This window comes from Zonotrichia albicollis, chromosome 7, assembly GCF_047830755.1.
Source record: "Zonotrichia albicollis isolate bZonAlb1 chromosome 7, bZonAlb1.hap1, whole genome shotgun sequence".
NCBI lineage: Eukaryota > Metazoa > Chordata > Aves > Passeriformes > Passerellidae > Zonotrichia > Zonotrichia albicollis.
The window spans coordinates 18,192,122-18,213,880 of NC_133825.1; the positions used below are offsets into that span (position 1 = coordinate 18,192,122).

The window sequence follows — 21,759 nt, forward strand, 5'->3', positions numbered from 1 at the left end:
GGGAAGAAGTTCATTTTTTCTGATAACGGAGCAATAAATTCTCTTTCTCTGCAAGATTCAGGTGTCCTGCGGCTGCTATCTGGTGCAAGTACCTCATTCCTTTCTTGAAAAAAATTATCCCCCATACATAGCTGCTATTATAACATTATGCTATATCCTAAAGCTGTATTTAACACACTACTTAAGAGAATGAATACAGCGTAACTTTCAAACAAAACACACATAACATGCGTATATATATAATATATATATACACATATATATGCATATACATATATATACACATATATGTATACACATATATATACATATAATATATAGGTGTATATATATGTATAAACATATATATATAATATGTATATACATGTGTATTTATATATGTGTGTATATATATAATGTATATATATATGTATTTTATATATATTTATGTATTTATATATATTTATAAATATTTATGTATATATATATATATATATATAATATGTATAATTCATTTGAATATTTGCGAAAAGCCAATCACAAAATACACATTTTTCACGTTAATGGAGCGGCGCGCGTCTCGGGCCCAAACCCATGGCGGCTTTGGGGTGCGGGGCTCCCAGCGCCCCTGTCCGGCCATGCCCGGTGACCGGGGCTGGGAAGGCTCGGCCGGCCGGGGGCGGACCCGGGGCCTCGCCACGCCTCCGCCGCCCCGAGGAACCGCACGGAATCGGCACGGCGGGAGCGTCCATCACCGGGCGGGCACGGAGCAGCATCACCATCATCACATCACCCAGAACCATGGTGAGTGGCTGCGGGGCCAGCCGGCTGCTCGCCGTGCCTCTCCGGAGGGTGCGAGGAGCGGCAGGAGGAAGGGGAAGGAGCGGGCGCTGTGGTTAATCAGTAACGCGCAGCTCCGCCGGTTCCTGCTGCTGCTTTTCCAAAGGCAGCGCTCGCTCTCCAGGCTCTCCGAGGGGGAGGGAGGGGGTCCGCCAGGAATGACTCCCTCTCCGCATTCTGTAAAGCAAGGGGGACCCCCGCGTGTGCTCCATCTGTGCGGCCCCACAACGCGCCCGGCCCCGCTGGAAATCGGCTTTTCCACCGCAGCGAATAGAGCATTCCAGGGCTGCCCGCCGTGCCTTTGGCTAGGTGGAAATTCTGCTTTTCATTAGGGAAAAATGGTTCTCTGGCAGGGTGGGCAGGCCCTGGCACAGGGTGCCCAGAGCAGCTGTGGCTGCTCCTGGAATCCTGGAAGTGTCCAAGGCCAGGTTGGACATGGCTTGGAGCCACCTGGGATAGAGGAAGGTGTCCCTGCCCATGGCAGGAGGTAGAACTGGACAGGCTTTAAGGTCCCTTCCCATCCAAACCACTCCAAAAGAGATGATTTTAGAGAAAAGAGGGTCCAAGGCCAGGTTGGACATGGCTTGGTGCCACCTGGGATTGGGGAAGGTATCCCTGCCCATGGCAGGAGGTAGAACTGGACAGGCTTTAAGGTCCCTTCCCATCCAAACCACTCCACGGTTCTTTAAAAAGGAAGATTTTAGAGCAAAGAGGGTCCAAGGGCAGGTTGGATGAGGCTTGGAGCCACCTGGGATAGTGGAAGGTGTCCCTGCTCATGAACTGGATGATCTTTAAGGTCCCTTCCCACCCAAACCACTCCATGATTCTTTAAAAGGCAAGATTTTAGAGCAAAGAGGGTTCAGATTATCCCAATTTCCCTTGCTGGTTCCTTTCCCTCTGTTGCACAATGCATCTACTTGGTTTCCTGCTGGCAATAAAACCCCAAAAATTAAAATCCCAACTTTTTGGCAGTTGAGAGCCAGCAGAAGAAAACAAAGCAATTTCATTTCCCTAATGAGAAGAGTGTGTTTTTAGGGAGCGAGGGCACATGAAAGCATTATCATGCCATCCTGACAAAACCAGCAGGCTGGCCCATGTCCTGGTGTGGAGCAGGATGGATTGCAGCAGGATGGATTGGAGCAGGATGGAGAGCACGCGGTGCTCCAGCAGAGGGTTTGCCCTCGGACACAGCCAGAGGAGCTGGCTCTGTGTGCCAAACCTCAGCCTGGCCATGCCTCCCGCTGGTGCTGGGAGGAGCTGGGCTGGAAAAAGCCCCGGGGCCATCCTCCCACAGAGCCACGACAGAGAAAAAGAACAATTACACCACGTCCCTTTGCTGCTGTGCCCCGGGAAGGCTGGTTTGGAACCCTTCATCCCTCTGCTCCAAGCTACAACTCCAGCTTTACCTTTCCTCCTTTTAGCACCGATACGGAGCAGGTTTCAGCCCCTGGTCCCGAATCCTGGTGCAGGAATCTCCTGCCCTGCACCCTTCAGAGCCATCCGCTGTGTGTCCCCACCTCACCCAGTTGCTAAGCTACCTGTGCCCGGCTTATCTCCCCATCAGAGGGAAGGGCAACGGCTCCGCGTTTATTGAGCTCGGTCCTGTTTGCTCACTGCCTGCCCTGCCAGCACAGCGTTGACATTTGGGGGTGGGGATGGGGGTGACAGAGCCAGGGCTGCCAGGGGGTCACCCAAAATATGCACAGGCAGGGAACACCCTCCCCAAAAATCCTGCAGCTGCAATGCCAGGGGACGGGAAGCATCCCACCCCCAGTGACACTCTGGCACTCTCCATTCCATGCAGGGATACACAGGCACCATAGGAATGGGGTGTTGTCATTCCAGTATTCCCCAAAACATGCAAGAGCCACCCACAAAAACATCAGTTTCACAGTTGATCCTTTGGGTTTGTGCAGCCTGTGAGCAGGGAAAGCACAGGAGAGGATGATTTGCCTCAGTTGCCATTTCTGAGCATTGATGCCCAGGCAAAGCATCTCAAGGGGCTGCTGATCAAATACCCACCAAAAAACTGGGCCAGATTTATCAAAACTCATATTCAACTTGGCTCTACAGCACACAAGGGAGAATAAATAACAGGGATCTCTTTATCATCAGCAGCTGGAAAGATCAACTCACCCAAATCTGCCAGGGCTCAAGGAGTGTTTGGACAATGCTCTCAGGCACGTGGTGAGGTTCTTGGGGCTGTCCTGTGCGGGGCCAGGAGCTGGAGTTTGATGATCCTTGTGGGGCCCTTCCAACCCAGAACAATCTGTGATTCTGTGGAAGAATTTCAGTTGCCAGAACGTGACATCTCAGAGAGCAGTGCCCCTTTGCACTCACCCCTGCCTTCCCCAGTGGGCCAGAGCAGAGCTGGCTCAGGCAGCCCCCATCCCCAAGAGCTTCATTTCAGCTTCATCTCTGCCTATAAACACCCCTCAAAGCCAACAACTGCTGCTTCCCCACTACCACCCCTTAAAAAATAAGTACCAGCAGCTCTGCCCGAGGCACAGCTCAGCCACAATCCCTCCCTGTGCCCTTTGTTCCTCACAAGCAGAAACAGCCTCTTAAAATCCATTGTAACATAAAGGAGAGGGGGGAAAAGGAGCTGAACTGCAGCTTAGTGTGACTCAGCTCTGATCCCCAGCACTGTTTTCTCCTCAAAAGCAGGCTCCCAATAAAGAAAGGGAAAGAAGAGAGGGAAAGAAGGGAGGGAGAGAAAGGGAGGGAGAGGCCCTCCTATTTCAGGAACCCTAAAGCAACTCTCAGATCTAGAAATTATCACAAGATCTTCTGCTTTTTAAGTTGTTGGTTTTTCTTTTTTCCCCAGGAGATTATAGGTAAAAGAAAATGTATTTTGGAGTTTGACTTCACACAGGTATCATTTTTTAGCACCTCAGGCACTGTGGGAGGTGTTGCAGGTGATAGGACAGAGGGGACCAGCTGGACTCTGTTGGTACATGCAGGATGTACTCCAGGCAGGGAGCAGAGGACATGGCTATTCCAACCCTCCCACCCACTCCACCACCCATGGGATGTCTCGCTGCTCTCAACATCTGCTTCATCCCACTGCTGCCACACTGACCTGCTCCTCTTCCCTTTCCAGGCAGGCAAAGCCCACAGGCTGAGCACGGAGGAGAGAGAGCAGCTGCTGCCCAACCTGAGAGCCGTGGGGTGGAACGAGGTGGAAGGCAGAGATGCCATCTTCAAAGAGTTCCACTTCAAGGACTTCAACCGGGTATGAGCACCAGGGGGACACAGTTCTGCATACTGAGAGACCCCTCTGCAAAGCTCAGCCAAAGAAAGCTCTCTGGGTCTCTCCTGAAATGGAATGGCTGAGCAAAATACCCTCCCCAGGACACCAAAGGGACCAACCCAGCACAGAGTTTGTCTGGGAAACACTCCTCAGGAAGAGGAAAACACATAGAAAACCCCCAGAGTAGCACAGGTCTTGCATTTGGTTGGGTTATGTAGACACAGGCAGGGTAAAATTATTAGTAATGGGAGTGAAAACCAATATGTTGCAGGGTAAATGGTTGAGAGTTAACTTTCCTTCTTACCCTGCAGGCCTTTGGCTTCATGACCAGAGTGGCTCTACAGGCAGAAAAACTGGATCACCACCCCGAGTGGTTCAATGTGTACAACAAGGTGAGGAACACGGTGGTGGGGACGGAGCAGAGCACTTCAGGGAGCAGCTCCCTTTTCTGAGGGACAGAACAGAAGCAGCAAGTGCTGTTCTCATCTCTCTTCCCTCAGATGCTATTCCCATATCACAGCCAGCCTTCAGCTACCACAGATCCTTTCCTCCTCCTTTTATCCCGTCCAGCTGAGCAGTAGCTGCCAAAGGCTGGCACCAGCATTGCTTATTAAAATCTGTATGAAGTAGCAGCCACAGGAAAAGCTTCTGGGGAAAAGAGTTGGAAATGGGCACAGGTGGCTGCTGTGACCAAGGCAGGGGTGGCAGTGACAGCTTGTGGCCAGCATGAGCTGTGGGAAGGAGGAAAAGCAGGCAAAGTGCCAGAGCACCTCTGCCAGCCCAGGGAACTTTGCTAACAAGTGTGGAGCTCCTGCCTCATCAGATGCAGCACTGGGGAGAGCAGCCCTGCTGTTTCTGTCAACAACTCTGGGCCTGTCTGTCTGTCTTAGGTTCACATCACCCTGAGCACCCACGACTGCGGGGGTTTGTCGGAGCGGGACATCAACCTGGCCAGCTTCATCGAGCAGGTGACAGCTTCCCTCTCCTGACCAGGGATCCCAGTGACCAGCCAACACCCCCCCTGTGCACTGTGCCCTGCACCCAGAGCCTTTTCCCACCTCCAAGACAGATCCTGGATCCAGAGAGCCTGACACCCTGCCAGCCACCCCAGCGCAGCTCGGATGGATGGAGGCACTGCTCAGGGTGCGTGTATCCATCTCTGATCTCGCAGGTTCCATCCCTAAACCCTTCCTCAGCCATGTAATCCCACAGCCCCAGCTGCTGAGCCTCTTACCAGGAGTCAGTCACATCACAGAGATGGTTTGGGTGGGAAGGGACCTTAAAGATCACCCAGTCCCACTCCCTGCCATGGCAGGCACACCTTCCACCATCCCAGGCTGCTCCAAGCTCCATCCAGCCTGGCCTTGGGCACTGCCAGGGATGCAGGAGCAGCCACAGCTTCCCTGGGCACCTGCCCACTCTCACAGGGAAGAATTTCTTCCCAATATCCCATCTAAACCTATTCTGTGTGAATCCATTTCCCCTTGTCCTGTTACTGCCTGCTCTTGTAGAAAATCCTTCTTCGTGTTTGTCGGTTCCTTCAGGCACTGGAAGGCTGCAGTGAGGTCAGCCCAAAGCTTCTCTTGTCTGGGCTGAACAATCCCAGTTCTCTCAGCATTTCCTCACAGCAGAGGTGCTCCATCCCCTCTGATCATCCTGGATTCGCTCCAACAGGTCCATGTCCTTCCAGAGTCAAGTTACACCAGTAAATCTGTCCAGAGCCTGCCCCCATCCTGCCCCTGTTGTTGTTCCTTACCTCCTGGAAAGTGCTTAAACCCATTTTGTGACCCCTTTGGCTTCTCTGTAGCCGAGCAGCAAGGTGCTGTGCAGTTTGTCATTGCTGTAACCCCTCTCCAGCAGTATTACATCAGGCACGTGGTCTCACCCCGACTGGAGCCAGCCTTTCCCGGGATACCAACTGAAAATGTTTACAATAAACATCTCATTTAACCTGGTGGCTCTTTGCAAAGAGGCCTCACTGACCAAATGACACCAACAGGTTTCCCTGGCTGCTCTCAAGGTGGTGATGCTGCCACAAAAAACCTTCACACAGAAAGGGCAGGTGCCTTCACCTCAGAGTGACTGGGCTCTGAAGGACTGAGAGAGGATCAAAGCCAGGCAGGTAAAAACTGCTTGTGTAAAATCACAGCCAAGGCACAAACACAGGGAAAGGACAACCAAAAGGCACAAAAGCAGCATGGCACCAGGGCAAGGGCTGCTTAGGGTGGAAAACTACCCAAAAATGGGGTTGTGGTGCAGGATCTTCACTGATACAATGATCTCATGTGAAACAAACAGCATTTGGTTTCAGCACCACGGTCTGGGGAAAAGCACTACAAACACCCACTTCAAGTCTCTTTTTCTTCTCTTTTTTAAACCCTTTTAAGTTCTACAAAGTATTAATAGCAAATCCACAGCTCTTAACTTACAGCATCCTTGAACATCACACACAAGATGCAGACATGGACAGCACCTTCATTTTGACAGAAGGACAGAGCAGCCCTCAGGCAGAGTTAGTGAGATTCATAAACCATCCTGCCTGCCACAGACCAGGCTGTGCATGAGCAAATGCCAGGAACAACAGGTCCACATTCATTCAAACAAGCACTGAAGCAGAAAAATAAGAGCTCAGTGAGCCTAGATAGCTAAATGCACCATTTTAATACAAACCAGGCCCATTTTCACCATCTCTCCAGCTATTTCAGCCTCCAGTTCAACCAGGGGCAAATCAGAGCAAAGCAGAAAACGGCCATCAGATCAACTCATCCCATTTGTCCATTAAAAAGTCCTCGTGGATTTATTGGGCAAGGTATTATTGTGTTGTACGCAACCCTTCCGCTCCCCTCTCCCCCAAGTCATCAGAAAAGTGCAGATGAAATCCATGGCATGAAGACACACATCTCTTCTTGGTCCATCCCATTGGATATTCTTCATTCTAGTACCTAAGAACAGGTGAATCCCTTGGGAGTGCTTTGTACAAGCCACAAATTGAGTGTCCTGCTTGGAAAACCAGGAAATCCTGCAGGAATTAACACTGGCAAGGATCCCTCCAGGTCTAAAAGTACCGTCCAGTTTCAGATCATAATCCAGTTCATCAAATTCTTCTCTTTTTTTGTCTTTAAAACAATCACACAGCCTGTAAATCCGTTTTTCCAGGACCATTTGGCATGATAAACTAGATGCAGATTACATGTTAGGTGACAAGGATGAATAAAAACTACACACCAGGGAATTACAGTGGCCTACTCCTGACCACAGGATTACACTTACAGTACAGGAAAAATACACATGGAACAATTAAACCCACAAATATTATTAATAAGCAAAGCCCAGAATAGAATACATTGACTCACAAATAACATCTTCAAATACATCCAAAAGTGTGAAATGGAGCACTGATCTGTTAGATCCACCTACTTCCTGGGAGGAAAAATGCAACCAGGGAAGGAAGAGAAGGGAGTTTTGCTCTCCTTCAGCCCACCCCAATCCACCCCTTCTTTCTTTTAAAGCAGAAACAAAAAGAGTACCTCCCTTTTTTTTTTTGTTTTGTTTCATTAAATCTCGGTTCCAAAGAGAACCATCACAGTAGCCAGACACTGAAGACTGTCTCCAAACTCAGAGATACAGTAATGATCACATTGGCAAGACCTTGGGAGAATAAATAGGTCCAATACAAACTGCCAGAGCTGATATCACCATCAAGAAACTCTCAGGCAATTCAATGATTTCAAAAGGGCTCAGAGACCTGCATGAAGTCATCAAGCTCAGGGCAGATGGCCAAAATGCTTGTGTCTCCTAGCACAGGGAATAAAGCTGTTGGAAAGCCAGGATCCTTCCCACAGTGGCTGGGCTGGTTTGTGCAGGAGCTGGTCAGTGACCTTCTCATTCCTTGCAATTCCTGTGCTTCAGGCTAACAGGCTGGCGCAGAGAGATGCCTTCAGGTGCCCTGCACAGGACTGTGCAGACACGGCATGAAGTCTTCACCCACCTGTGGGACTCTGCCTGGGAAACTCTGCTCCATGCAAAAAGCTGACAGGAAACATGGGAAAGCCCTGCAGGAGTAACTCCAAGGCTACTTGAGAGACTCTGGCTTGTCCTTGAGGCCACAAGGCTGCGCTAGGAAACCTCTCTCACGCTAAAAACAGCGGGGAAAAACAGGAAGGCTGAGCCATGCCCAAGGCTGGAACAGCTCTGACTTGCTGCATCCTTTCCTCTGCTTCTCCCAGCATCTCTGTAATACTGTGAAGGGACTGGCTCATTACAACTACTATCCTATACCTAACAGGCAAGGGTGCTTCTTCCTCTGAGGCCAGCCTGCCTTTGAGGTTTGTTTTCAGAATTAGTACCATAAAGAAACGACCAGAACCAAGGTCATGGTCAAACAGCTGAACCCTCCAACCCTCCCTGGCCTGCCACAAAAAAAAAAGCCAGAGAAGCATCAAGGCACAATGGTGAATGCCCTTTTGAGAATGTGCCTTAAAAGAATCAGTGCAAAGAGCTGAGATTACTGCTATTACAAAAGTCACCTTTCTGATACTAAAAGACCATGGTTAAAAAACCGTCTGCGCACGACGTCCCTGGCTGTGACAGGGGCCAGGGCCCTGCTACAGCATCCTGAGGGGACAGTGTAAAACCTTCAGGTTCTGAACAGTGAAATGAGCTTTGCACCTCCCTCCAGATTTGTGCAAGGGAAAACAGCACTCCTGGGTGGTCAATGCATGTCTTCTATGAGAGGCAGGGGAGCAGAACAGCCACGATGTACCCGGGGGTTTCAGTACCTTCCAGTTCCTCTCCCTGCACCACCTGCTTGGTTTCTACTTCTGCTGCTGTTCAAGAGATTCCAGGAAAGGAGTTTGTGTTGTTTTTTTCTCCCCCTCAGCAGATATTGATTGCAGTCTCACTCAGATTTCAAAGGGAGGCCATGACTACCTTCCCTCTGCCAATTTATCAGCTCTGCATTACACAGATATAAGGCTCCCAGCACGGTCTGTTAAATGCAGCAGCTTACAGCAATACTCAAGAGAAAACAAAATTTCCAATTTACTGTCTGCCATTAGCTTCCAGGAAGACTGGAGCCGTGAAACACAATGTGAGAACTCAAATTTAACACTTGGCTGGACACTGGCTGATACCAGGTCTGAGGAGGAGAAATAACACGGAATGAAGTGACATGCAGAATACCTGAGGAATTCGGAGCTGTGGAATGGACATTCAATTCACCATCAACAGCCATGATGAAAACAGGCAGGGGGGAGGGAGGAAAAGCCCTAAAACTGAAATTGGGCATGAAAACAATGCAGATTTCAGAAGAGACTAAGACAGGGAAGGAATTCTTCCAGATCAAGCCACCCTCAGACCTGCAATTGTAGGAACAAAGGAACTGCAATCTCTTTCCCTAGGAAACCTTTGGAACTACCCCAGTGCTGGCTGGCAAGGCACAGGTTGTTGCACTACAGTCAGTGGTGGCTGGGAGAGCCGTTCATGTGCTTCTCAGTGCTCAGAACATCCGTGCTGTAGAGGCCATCCAGGTAGGCCTGGGAAATCTCTGCCACCAGGCTCCTGTCTGGGACGGACTGCGCCATTCCATAGATGGCTCCCTGAGCAGAGAAGAGAGGCTGTTACACAGGAGAAACACCCCCAGCCTAAACACCCCCTCTTCACCGTGTGCTGGCTCCTCACCATGCCTGTGGTCTTGGCGTTGAGGTCCTTCATGATGTCCTGGATGCTGTCCCTGACGTCCTTCAGGAACCGCTCGGCCACGCCGGGCTTGGTGTGCAGCTGCGTGATGCAGAGATGGATGCTGGGCAGGCAGGCAGAGGGCAGACATTAACCACCTCCAGCACACACAGCTCCGTGCTTCCTGAGCCCTTCTGCGGCCACTGAGAACTGTGCCTCTCCTTGAAACACCATTCCCACTAAGGGTAATCCCTGCAAAATGCTTGCTAGAACCAGCTCCTTCTTCCTTCCTTCCTTCCTTCCTTCCTGACTTCACAATTAGGTTAAAGTTTCTCACCTCATTCCAGGTATCTCTGGTGAGAAAAACGCAGCTGCCTGCAAGCATGGGGACCCCTGCCATCATTTCTCTCTCCCTCCTCTGCAGCCTCTCAGCCATCACCAGAAGGAAGCACCCACCTCTGAGCTACCACCTCAGGCTCCCTGGACTTCACTTCCCATGGCCACTCACAATTCTTTTCAGTGCTGTGCAGTTGCATCTGGGAGCACTGGCCCCTTCTGCCCACAAAAGTCCAATTTCCCACTTAAGGAAAGTCTCTGACAAAGATTAATTTTACATTGAAAGTAATCAGCCATTCACTGTTGTTTTGATTTCCTTCATCTTCAGCAGGCAGAAGGAAGACAGTAAAAATCAATAAATCAATCTACAAGCCCTCAGTTAACTAAACATGAGATAGAGTCTTGGTTATTTACATTTTTCTGCTTGTATTAGATAGAGCTAAAGAGAAAGTCCTCTACCAGGCTCATTAAAATTACTATTACTTTATCTTCACTGCTGTATAATGGCAATTACAAAATGATTCCTGCTCTGCAGAGGAAAATTCTACATACAATTTATCAACTATGGACAACAGTACTCAGCAAATCACGAGAGCTACATGGCCTGAAGTTGAGCATCTTGCTAAATACATCACTCCCTGGTCTCCACACACTCACCTTGGTGGGAACTGTAGGACATTCAAGTTCCATCCTTTTGCAGCTAAAAAATTAGATAATCGATAGATGTCAAAAGTGTCCGAGCCAATGGACAGGACAGACACCTCTGGCTTCCCAAAAATGAAGATGCTGTCGATTTTTCTCAACCTTGAAAAGAAGGAGGAGAAAAGAAATGACTGACCAATGTTACAGGGTTCAGACATTCCGGAGCCTTAAAGGAAAACCTACAAGAGGGAACAGATGGCAGCACATTCCCACCCAAAAATCATGCACCCAGCCTGGGCCATTGGGGCTTGCCAGAGCACCTGGGTCATTACATACCCTAAGGTCAAGTAAACCCAGGAAGAAATGGAAAACAGGGAAGACAGAAAAGCAAGGGAAGACAGAAAATCATCTTCTCTTACATAGCCACCCAAGCACCCCAACAAGGAAGAGTATAACCCTTGTTTTGTCCTCCCTCCAGATTCCCCCTCAGCCATGGCTCAGGCAGAAGGAATTCTCAAAGCCAAGCTGAATGAAGATGCCTGCACCCCTCAGCTATCTGGGCACACACAAATGTTCTCCTGCAAATGCCCAGCAGGTACCAGGGAAAAACAAACCAAAGGCAGTTGGTGAGGAGGGGTCCAGCAGCACCCAAACCCTTACTCTGACTCCAGGAAACGAGCTGTTCTAATGATCCTCTTGGTAGCCTCAACGTAGCCCGACTCTCCGATGTGCAGCAGGGTTGCCCAACATGCAGCTATGATCCCACCAGGCCTGGAGCCTGCCACCGAGGGGGAGGCATAAATTCCTCCTTGCCAGTCAGGGGCTACGAAGAACTGGTACTTCCTGTACTCCTTGTCACTGTAGAGCACCACCGAGGAGCCCTTGGGAGCGTAGCCATACTGCAAGGGGCACAGAAAGGGTCAGAAAGCAGCAAGAGGCCACAGGAATGCACCCAGGTCCTCACCAAGATCCTTTTTGTTGATGTGCTGGAGAGCAGAAGGCTCTGCAGAGGGCTTGGGACAGGCTGGATCCATGGGCAGAGGTTCAGCAAGGCAAAGTGCAAGGCCCTACCCTTGGGTCACAGCAAGCCCCTGCAGCTCCAGGCTGGAAAGCTGGAAAGGGCCTTGGGGTGCTGGTGACAGTGGCTGGACATGAGCCACCACATGCCCATGTGGCAATGGCACCTGGCCTGGATCAGGAACAGCCTAACCAGCAGGATCAGGGCAGTGACTGTCCCTCTGCTGGGGACCCTTGAGGGCTGTGTCCCGTTCTGATCCTCCAGCCAGAGAGCCCTGGAGGGGCTGGAGTTTGTCCAGGTAAGGGAATGGAGCTGGAGCCCCAGGAAGGGCTGAGGGAGTTGGGAATGGGGCTCAGCCTGGAGAAAAGGAGGCTCAGGGGGACCTTGTGGCTCTGCACAACTCCCTGCCAGGAGGGACAGCCAAGGGGGGTCAGGTTCTGCTGAGAGAAAACAAGTGGCAGGACAAGAGGAAACAGCTTCAAGTTGTGCTAGGGGAGGTTAAGGTTGGAAATCAGGAGAAGTTTCTTTGTGGAAGGGGAAAAATGGGCTGTCAGGGTTGAAGGGGCTGCCCAGGAAGGTGGCAGAGTCTCCATGCCTGGAGGTGTTCATGGAATGACTGGATGTGGCACTCAGTGCTCTGCTCTGGTTGATGAGGTGGGGACTTGGGCACATTGCACAAAGCACATGGACAGAGCAGCCCCTACCCCTGCACCTCAGTGCTCCTCCACACAGCAGGGAAGAAATGCCTGAAGGCCAGGATGGAAATAGGATTCACAGCCCAAACATGAAGCCCCTTCTCCTCACCTTGTGGGTGTCAGCAGAAATGCTGGTCACACCTTCCACACGGAAGTCAAAGGGACGCTTGAGGGGGAACCCTGCCTTGTCCATGAAAGCAATGAGGAATCCACCCAGGCAGGCATCCACATGGAAGGGGATTTTGTACTTCACTGCAAGCTGTGGGTGAACAAGAGATCAAAATTATGTGGCTGGAGCACCCAAACTCCAGTCACCAAAACGTATTTGGCATTTCACAGTCAAATGGTCACTGAACCCTTTGAGAACATCACACCACTCTCAAGCAGTGGAGGACAGGAGATGTGGAAGGGCTGGCTGGCTGTGGCATGCCTTTTCCTGCCTTCCACATGCAGGAAAAACAATGTGGCATTTTGGTAGTTTGCTGTGTTTGCCAAAGGAATGTGACAACATTGTCTGAAAGGAGTATCTACGATAAAATAAAAGGGTGTGAGCCAAATGAACAGAAGGTCAGAGGCCCCAGCTGGTATCCTACCTCTGCCACCTCTTCAATGGGGTCCATAATTCCATGTGGGAACTGGGGAGCAGAACAGACCAGCATGGCTGTGTTCCTCGAGATGGCTCTCCTCATTGCCTGAAGATTTAAAGAGAGAAGATGCTCACATTCCATTTACCAAGTGCCATCCTGCCAAAAAAGATAGAGTGAGAACGTGCAGAGTTCAAGGCATACAAGAGTACAGAGAGGAAAGCAACAAGCTACAACCACTCATCCACTGGGAAACACCATAATATTTTTGTTCACCCTCCTCTGAAATCTGGGGCTATTTAGGAAATACATAAATTATGTGAGTCTAAATGAATCCCACAGGAAAAAGGGTTATCCAGTTATTTCAAATACAACTTCATCTGCAATGATACTTCCTCATGCTGTTTTGCATTGTTTCCACAAACATTCCTCCCTCTTCATCCACTGACTCACTACCTGGACAGGCAGATTCCTTGCCTAGTTGCTGTGCAATGTTAATTTCCTCACAGAGAGAGACTAAAGTGATACCTGAACATCCACTTCCATCGCCTTGGTCAGTGGTATTTGGATCAGCTTCATCCCAAAGTAGTGTGCTGCCTTGTCAAAGGCGGCGTGGGCACTCACGGGGACCAGCCTGGAAAAGGAACAGATCCAATGAATGCAACATTTGCTGTCTCCCATCTCTAGTGGCAGTGGCTGAACAGCCTCAGTTAACCCTGTTTTCTAAGGCCTCACATCATTATCAGAGCCTTAAATGCTAGAGAGGGAAGAAAAGAACCACCAGTGTTTTGTTTCCTTTAACATTTTCCCCTTAAAGCAATTAACCAGAGAAATATTTCCCATGCACCATCTAGAAAAGAGACAGCAAATCCTCTTTTAGCAGCGTAATGATTAGCACAATTCCTCATTTGAGCTCCAACTCCAGCCTCAGAGTTCTCAGGCTAAGCCTTCTTTGATGTGAATAAATCAAACCCCTTGAATACTTCAAAGGGCCTGACAATCTCTGCTCAAGAGCAGAGCTGATCCAAGCAGGCTGTCTGGAGCAGCAGACAGGTATTGCCAGAACACAGCTGCCCCTGCAACATCTGTGCCCCCCAGGCTGCTTGCTTTAGAACTTTCTGTGCTTTTGAACTCTTCCTTCCTTCCACACAGAGATGGACAAGGAAGAGGTGGCAATGAGCTATGAAATGAAAGATTACTGAGGTCCAGCAGCATCTCAGCTCAAGGGGACAGTAAAGGAAAAAGCTGTGGTGGCACAACTCACATTTCTGGCTGCTTGATGCCTCTCTCATAAGCCAGGTCTCTGTACGCCTTGCAGGCCATCAGGATGCTCTCAGTGCCCCCAGATGTCATCTGTCACCAAAAAAGAAGCAAACAGGAAAAATAACAATGGGTGTTGCAGGAGGGAAAAGCAAAACGGGGATGCAGGAACAGCATTTCTTGACTCTGCTTCAAAGTGCACAGGACAACTCAGGGTTTAAAGGGCAGCAGAAGGCACTGAACAGCATGAGGCAGCTTTCTGCAAATGCACATTTAAATGCTGAATCCTTTATTTAAATGGGATGTGGGAACGGGAAAACAAACAAAAAGTATAGAATTCCAGAGCCCAGCAGGAGGGGACACACTGTACAGTCACCTCACCTCACAAAACTGCTGGTACTTAAGCTCTTGATTACCTGGGGATGTTTATCTGCATTACAGATTAATTGTGCCACGTACACAGAAACAACAAGGTTGACTCTGTGTTAAGTCAGCTGCAGTCCAGCAGGGTTTATTAGGTCTGGAGCAGTGCCACGCTGAGGCACAGCCAGCTCAGGGCTGGCACCACTCCTCAGCTACAAAACCTTCCCAGAACCTGGAACGATGCAGCACTTGGAACTCTCCCACCTCTCCTCTCTGCTGAGGCCAGCCCAGGTCTGCTCAACACCAGAGCTTCCAAGCCCTCAGGGACACGAGGAACTTTACACCAGGAGGAATTTGTGCATTCCCCTCCCCAGCCAGCCCAGTCAGTGCCCACACCACCCACTGAGGCTGCTGTCCCAGCCCTTTCCACCCTGACCACAGCGTTTGCATCAGGAGGTGGAGGAGAGGAAGGCACACACAGGTTTGCTGTTGCATACTTGAACTCAAGAGCTGCTGCAAATACACAAATTAAACTCTTCACAGGAAGGAACTCCTCAAATGGAAGGTCTCTTGTAGGTCAGCTTCTGCGAGTTCTGGCATGCAGGGGACACTGGGTACAACCTTCCCCAGTAAAATTTTAACCTGGGAAAACGTCAGGTTGGCTTTTTAGGCAGCCTGAAGGCTGACTTACTGGGTGAGCCAAAAACTGAGGATATGGAGTACCTGGGACAGTTACACAGAGGTTCACATAAATGAGGAATCAAAACCTACTTATACTGCTTGTGGGGGACTAATTTTGCTCCTCAGACCTGCTGAGCCAACTGCAACTTCCCCTTTTAAACCTCTTCCCCCTCAAAAATAAACAGAAAAAGGAGCCAATCACATTTGTTGCCTTATGACATTTGGGCTTTCCTTCGGTTTTTCCCTGCTGACATGGCTGCAAACCCTGAAAATGCCAAGTGACTGTGTGACAATGACTAAACACGAAGTACAGAGATAAGGAACAAAGTTCACAGCCTGCCAAGATTTGTTCCTAACACAATCCAAGCCAGCAGCAGCTGCTGCCACAGGCAGTGCAGAAGCAACTGTCACACCACAGACAATTCCTGCTTTTTGGGGGAAGTTTAAAAGCAACAGCTGTCAGAGATAAAACCTTACAGAGCTTCTCACTGGATAAAGACATCTCTGCATTAATTGTGGAGCAAATGGATGGCAGCAGGAGCAATGTTTTAAAGGTTTTATGGGCTGTGCCACTCACTTCTCAACACCCTTTATGAATAAAGACCTGTCAGGTTGTGACTACCTTTGGAAAAAAAAAACCCCAGCTGGTGATAAGACTGCCTTCCTACTGGGTGGGAGAAGAGGAATGGGATTATTGCATACTTGCACCTACCCTTGCAACACTGCTTAGGATAATGATTGTGAAAACTTTGCTAGGAAGGACGTGGGGATCTTGGGATTCGTGTTACTGAACACCAGCTCCTTGTTGGGCAGCATTCCCTGTGCTCACCTAGATAACCTGCTCTTGAAAAAGCAGCCTCTGTACAGTGTTATTCTCATTTCAATCCTAACACCAAAACACCAACACCTTGCCTTCGTGTGTAACAAGCCTTTCCCCAAAGTCTGGCTCTATCATGGGAATGCTGAGCCTTACACAGTTTTTGGCAGGTCAGAGCAGCCAGTCACATGCAGGGTAAGGAAAAGCATCCAGGATGGATCTTCTCCCAGGCACCCAGACTGGCAGATGACCACACAGAAAGCTTGCTCAGACAGCTGAAAATCCACCCAAAAAAGCTGAATTTCAGCCAGCTCAGCTTCCTAAATTGGCCCAAGTCAGCACACTGTGAGTCTGCAGCACAGAGAAGTGCCCAAGTCTGGAACAGCACCTTTAGCCCAGCACAGCTCCAACAGCAAAAGCCACATGGATGATACCTGTGCATGGGGGCTGCTCCTTTACAGGAGGCCTTGTCAGCTCAGCCACTGGCAGCAAGCTCGTTGTGCTGCAGCCAGAGCCTGAATCAGTGTCACAGGATCAGTTCCCCAGAGCCTGCGGTGATTCAGCACCCGCCCAGGGCTCACACACACACACATTCCTCTCTCCCCTCAACGAAGCCACAGGCTTTTCCCTGCCATGGGAAAAGAGGCTGGAAACAAGCATTGTTTAGGCAGCTCTGCAGCCCTGCACTATCTTCAAAGGCCAGGCAAAGTGTGGGGGAAAAAGGAAGGTAAACAGACATTTTGTGCTCTTGATTTATTTGTTGTTTTGCGAATGGGAGGGGAGAGGAGAGAACACAAGGAATAAGTATCCCTCCTGCTTTCCAAACTCAGTGTATGATTTCCATTGCTCCCTCCCTCCAAATCCCAGTGCTCTGGAACCTCAACATTACAACAGCAATAGGATATAGGGTCCCTAGTGCAGGATTCCTTTGGCCATGTGACTGTCAAACATTAAAGAGCCACTTTGGTTCATGGTCTCTGAAGTTTTGCTGCCATTTTCACCTAAGAACATGTCCATTCAGACCCTGGAGACAAAGCTAACCAGAAGTTTCACTGAGCTGAACTACCCATGAATTAGAAAAAAAAAAAGCAAACAACAATTTATTTCTAGGGTAACAAGAGTAAAAAAATCACACCACAATCCACTGCATGGTCATAATGTTGTGGCAGCCTCCCATAAAACCCCTGGAAACCTGCAGGTTGTAAATTCCACAACTTGCGTCTCTCAAGGTGACCTGCTCATCACTACAGATAAAATCTGACAGATCTGCACAGTTTAAGCCCCCCTCAAGACATGTTACTCACATCTCCCTACTTCAAATGTGCAGCCAAAGTTTGTAAGCCACAGAGTTTGGGGAGAAGAGACAAAATGGGTTTCTACAGGAAGCTTCTGCTTGCATCTGGTGATTTTGCCTTCTCTCTCCTGTCCTCAGCTGTAGAATAAGTGGATGATGAATTCCCAGAGAAATCCACATCAAATACTCACATGTCTCACACGCACACAGAATTTTTCCCTACACTTCAAAGCCGCCCTTTCTTTTTAAAGTTCAAAAAGCCACTTTAAAACAAAAATACTGCAGCTTGCATAAAAGTGCTGATTTCTCCCCAAATTACAGGGGAAATCCACACAGCTAACACTGCAAAACAAAGCACCTTGTGAACATGAGCACATCAGAGAAGAACAAACTCCCCTGTTCCTCTTCTATGTGCTGAGCCTAATTAGTCCTTCCAAATCATTGCAGGAATGTGATTAGAATCTTCCAGGCGCCCCAACTCACTGATCCCTGTCTCTTTGCTCTTGCATAACACACTTAAAGTAAGAACAATAGTAGTAATTAGTGAGAAATAGGAAACTTCCATCCACTGCTGAAAATGATTACTTTTAAAACTGCTTAAAAACTTGAAGCATCTCCCGGAGCAATTTAAGGCAAAGGCATGTCTGAACCTTTAGCATTAAAACCTCTCTGCTTTACAGTCTCACCAGTTACAGAAGTATAACTGCAGCACTGAGCCACCAGCTGCAGCAGGGCCTTCCCAAGACAGAAAGCAAGTCATCAGTTTGAAAAAAATCCTCTTTTTAATTGAGTTTGCAACTGCCCAAGCCTCCAGAAATTACTCTGAAATGTTAATTCAGTTCTGGGGAGAAGAAAAAAAGATAAGAGAAGTCTTTGAGCCCAACTACTTAAAGAGCATGTGACCTCCATACACCCACCCACATCTCCCCATCAGTGATCAGCAACTCTGGATGTCACTGTCTTAATTTCTGAAAAATCCCTTGGCCCAGGATTTTTCTCCTGGGAAGCTGCAAAGTCTCAGGAAAAAAAAGGAAAACAATACAATCTCATTTGCTTCTCCTGTGTTGTGCTCACATGTGGAATGTGTTTGGAGATTGTTTACCCACAGGTGATTGTTTCATTGGATTTCAGTGTGAGTTGTTTTCACTCTTTGGCCAATCAGGGCCAAGCTGTGTCAGGACTCTGGAAAAGAGTCACGAGTTTTCATTATTACCTTTTAGCATTCTGTAAGTATCCTTTCTGTATTCTTTAATATAGTTTAGTATAGCATTCTTTAATATAATATAGTATCATCAAATAATGAATTAGCCTTCTGAGAACATGGAGTCAGATTCATCATTCCTTCCTGCCACAGGGCACCCTGCAAATACAAAACTCTGGATCCTTCACAGTCAGGAAGAGCAGTGGGAGGAAGACAAGAAGTCCACTGGAAACACTCACTCAGACAGGGTAATTACAGGAGTGCAATTCATCTTGTTTCTGGCTGATCAGCTTTCCAGCCCTCCCCTTCTCCCTGCCACTGGGACTGTGTTTCAGCAGCCAGGACAGAACCCCACAGCAGGCTGTGCCCTTCCTTTGCTGTGTGGCACCATCCTCAGGAGGGAGAGGAGGACAGAAGGAAAAGCAGGATCCCCCAGAGTACATTCATGCAGGTCTCACTTTGGCTATGCAGTTTTTTACCTGTTCTGACCCTCTCTTAGGCAATCCTACTTTTCCATTGTAGTGGGAGAGCACCCAAGGCCAAGGCTGACACCTTTACATTGTGTTTTACATAACAAAACCCCAGGCAGCCGCCCGGGGCACAGAGCTCTCTGCCTGCTCTGCTGTGCCAGCTGATGTCCCAACTGCTCACAGAAACCAGTCCCAACAGCTTCATCCCAGCCCCTGCCCCACTCCAGGGATAGATAATCTCAGCTCTGCAAGCCAGGAGGCAGCTGAGGTGAGGTGAAATGGTTTTTGTAAGCAAAGAGGCAGGTTCCTCCTCTAAAGCTTGTGAAAAATACGTATTTTATGATTGGCTTTTTGCAAATAGTCCAATGAGTATTATATGTGTTGTGTTAGAAAGTTATGCTGTATTAATTTTCTTAAGTAGTGTGTTAAATATAGTTTTAGATTATAATGTAAGGTTAAAATAAAAACTATGCATGTGGGATATTTTTTTAAGAAAGGAATGAGGTAGCAGCCACAGGACACCTAAATCTTTCAGAGAAAGAGAATTTATTGCTCCATTATCGAGTTCTTCCCACCTCGCTCAGCCCTGAAGACTCAGTCAGGATTCAGAGGAAGAAGCTGACACTGCCCAGACAGAATCTTGTGTTTAAATGGAATTTATGCATCATGGATGAGGTGTATGAATATGCAACAGGCTGTTGCTTTTAAGCATTAATCCTCTGTTAACATGGGGCCTTTTTTGGGCTTATTTTGCCCAGAAAGAGGTACCTGGACTATCTGTAACGCTTTGTTCTTATTTTCTTGTATTGTCCAAAATCCTAATTGTCCACATTTTTATTACTCTAATTATATTACTATTTTTATAACCATTTTATTACTCTTCAACTTTAAAAATTTTAAAAACAAGTGACTGGCATTTTTCACAAGCTGAAAGTGGCACAAGGAACACAGTCCTGAGAGGACAAGTCAGGTCAGAGGGTGTCACCTCCTCCTCCTCTCAAACGCAATCACATCTTGCACTCCCACACAGCTGAGCTCATCTTCAGTCCCCCGGGAGTCTGATCCCAGCTACACCTTCTACAAAGCTACTCCAGGACTCAACTGCTCACCACAAGCAGGTCCCCAGCTGCCAGGGAGAGCCCACTCAAGGCCAGCTCAGCTCCTAAGCTCTTGTGTCAACACTGCCCTCCACCAGCTTAAGAACACACATTTGGACTCTTGCTGGGAATTTTATCACGACTCTACAACTGGTTAGCACAGGAAGGCCACATGGAAATGCAGCTTTCCAGCTGGCCAGCTGACAATCCATGCCATGCCTGCTTGCTGGTGGGCAGCCAGGCAGCCAGCTGGGCTTGCCCCTGAGCTCAGCAATCTGGCAGGCTCACACATCTCCAGCTCAGAGAGAAACTGAGGGGAGTTCTCAGAGTGACACTTGTCTGCTCACAGCTCCCCACTGACACCCAGCCAGGCTGCTCCTTTCCGACTGCCACCAAGCCTGTGGCACTTCAGAGCGGGGGGGGGGGAAAAAAGCTGAACTAGATGGTCATGCTCAGAAAACTGTTTCTCTGAGTGAAACTGTCTCTCTCAAGAAGAGGAATTAAGCAACCTCCACACAGCTGGCATGGAATACACCAGAATGAGCTCACCCAGAGAGCACAAGGTGCATTTGCACTTATCAAAGTCAAAAATGCCCAAAATGTTCAGGAGGCAAAGACATTTCACTTACAGCACCACAAGATTTGGGGCCCCCATGGAAGAGCGTGCAGGCAATCCTCACTACTTCTGCTTCCATCTTCCTCAGACCAGGGAATATATCTGGATGGAGAGGATTACTCCAGGCAAACTCTTCATACACCTTCAGAAAACAGAGAGAGAAAGTCAGACTTGCAGATGAGGCTTTAAGAACTCCCCATGTGCCCTCCAGAAGGAAATGAGCTGCATTTTACCCTAAGAATATTACAGGACTTAACTGCTCCTGCAAGTGAATGCCACAAGCTGGGAAGCTGAGGAGTAAAATAAAGAAAAAAATAAACGTTTTTCTAAGGCATTCAGATCTCTGCAGTGGATTCTACAGTACAGCAATCTCTCTTGTTGTAAGGACAGATCTAATAATTTTGCTGTTTTTAAATAACACAAGATACATCCTGCAATTGCTTTACACGAATCAGGAAAAAAAAAGGTGACTTAGCAGAACTTGTTCTCAAATTTGCTGTTAAGAGGGGGTTCTGAAGCAGGCAGTACAGCACAAATGCCCACCCACAGCACAAGGAAAGTGGCTGTAGAAACCAATATTTCTGCTCATTCCACAACTGTGGACTCTGAGGGTACAAGGCTGGAACAGGCCAGCCCCAACCTCCTGCAGTCCAGATCAAAAAGCAACTGCAGGGATGTTAAACAAAATACAGCAAAACAAACCAGTGAATAATCAGCACAAACAAAGGGAATGTTTCCACAAAGTGATCCAAGCCGAGCCCCCTCCAGAAAGGCTGCTCTGAGCTTTGTTTCTCCAGAAGTGGCACAGAAAATGTCAACATGAGGAAGAAAACAGCAATAATAGGAGCCACCCAACAGAGCCTGCAACAAAAACTGTTCCCAGGAACAAGAGGGCCAGACTTCCCTTTCTAGCAAAACAACTCTGGAAGGAGATGTA

The 21,759-nt window shown here is 48.5% G+C and overlaps 2 protein-coding genes across 2 annotated transcripts in view; one reads left to right on the top strand and one right to left on the bottom strand.

The window, feature by feature from the left end:
* Positions 1 to 558: 558 nt before the first annotated feature.
* PCBD1 (pterin-4 alpha-carbinolamine dehydratase 1) lies at positions 559 to 7,490 on the top strand. The gene is made up of 4 exons (XM_074544505.1): positions 559 to 783; positions 3,923 to 4,054; positions 4,384 to 4,464; positions 4,963 to 7,490. Exons 1-4 carry the CDS (start codon positions 574 to 576, stop codon positions 5,059 to 5,061), a joined length of 522 nt encoding a protein of 173 aa, XP_074400606.1. The 5' UTR covers positions 559 to 573; the 3' UTR covers positions 5,062 to 7,490.
* The window catches only part of SGPL1 (sphingosine-1-phosphate lyase 1), a 31,033-nt gene continuing 15,988 nt past the window's right edge, over positions 6,715 to 21,759 (bottom strand). The window contains exons 6-14 of the mRNA XM_074544494.1: positions 20,836 to 20,964; positions 14,288 to 14,376; positions 13,552 to 13,657; positions 13,033 to 13,131; positions 12,549 to 12,698; positions 11,387 to 11,625; positions 10,742 to 10,888; positions 9,752 to 9,872; positions 6,715 to 9,669 (exon numbers count right to left, since the gene is read on the bottom strand). Of these exons, the coding sequence (XP_074400595.1) occupies positions 9,529 to 9,669; positions 9,752 to 9,872; positions 10,742 to 10,888; positions 11,387 to 11,625; positions 12,549 to 12,698; positions 13,033 to 13,131; positions 13,552 to 13,657; positions 14,288 to 14,376; positions 20,836 to 20,964 (1,221 nt within the window). The 3' untranslated portion in view covers positions 6,715 to 9,528. The remainder of the gene's footprint in view (positions 9,670 to 9,751; positions 9,873 to 10,741; positions 10,889 to 11,386; positions 11,626 to 12,548; positions 12,699 to 13,032; positions 13,132 to 13,551; positions 13,658 to 14,287; positions 14,377 to 20,835; positions 20,965 to 21,759) is intronic.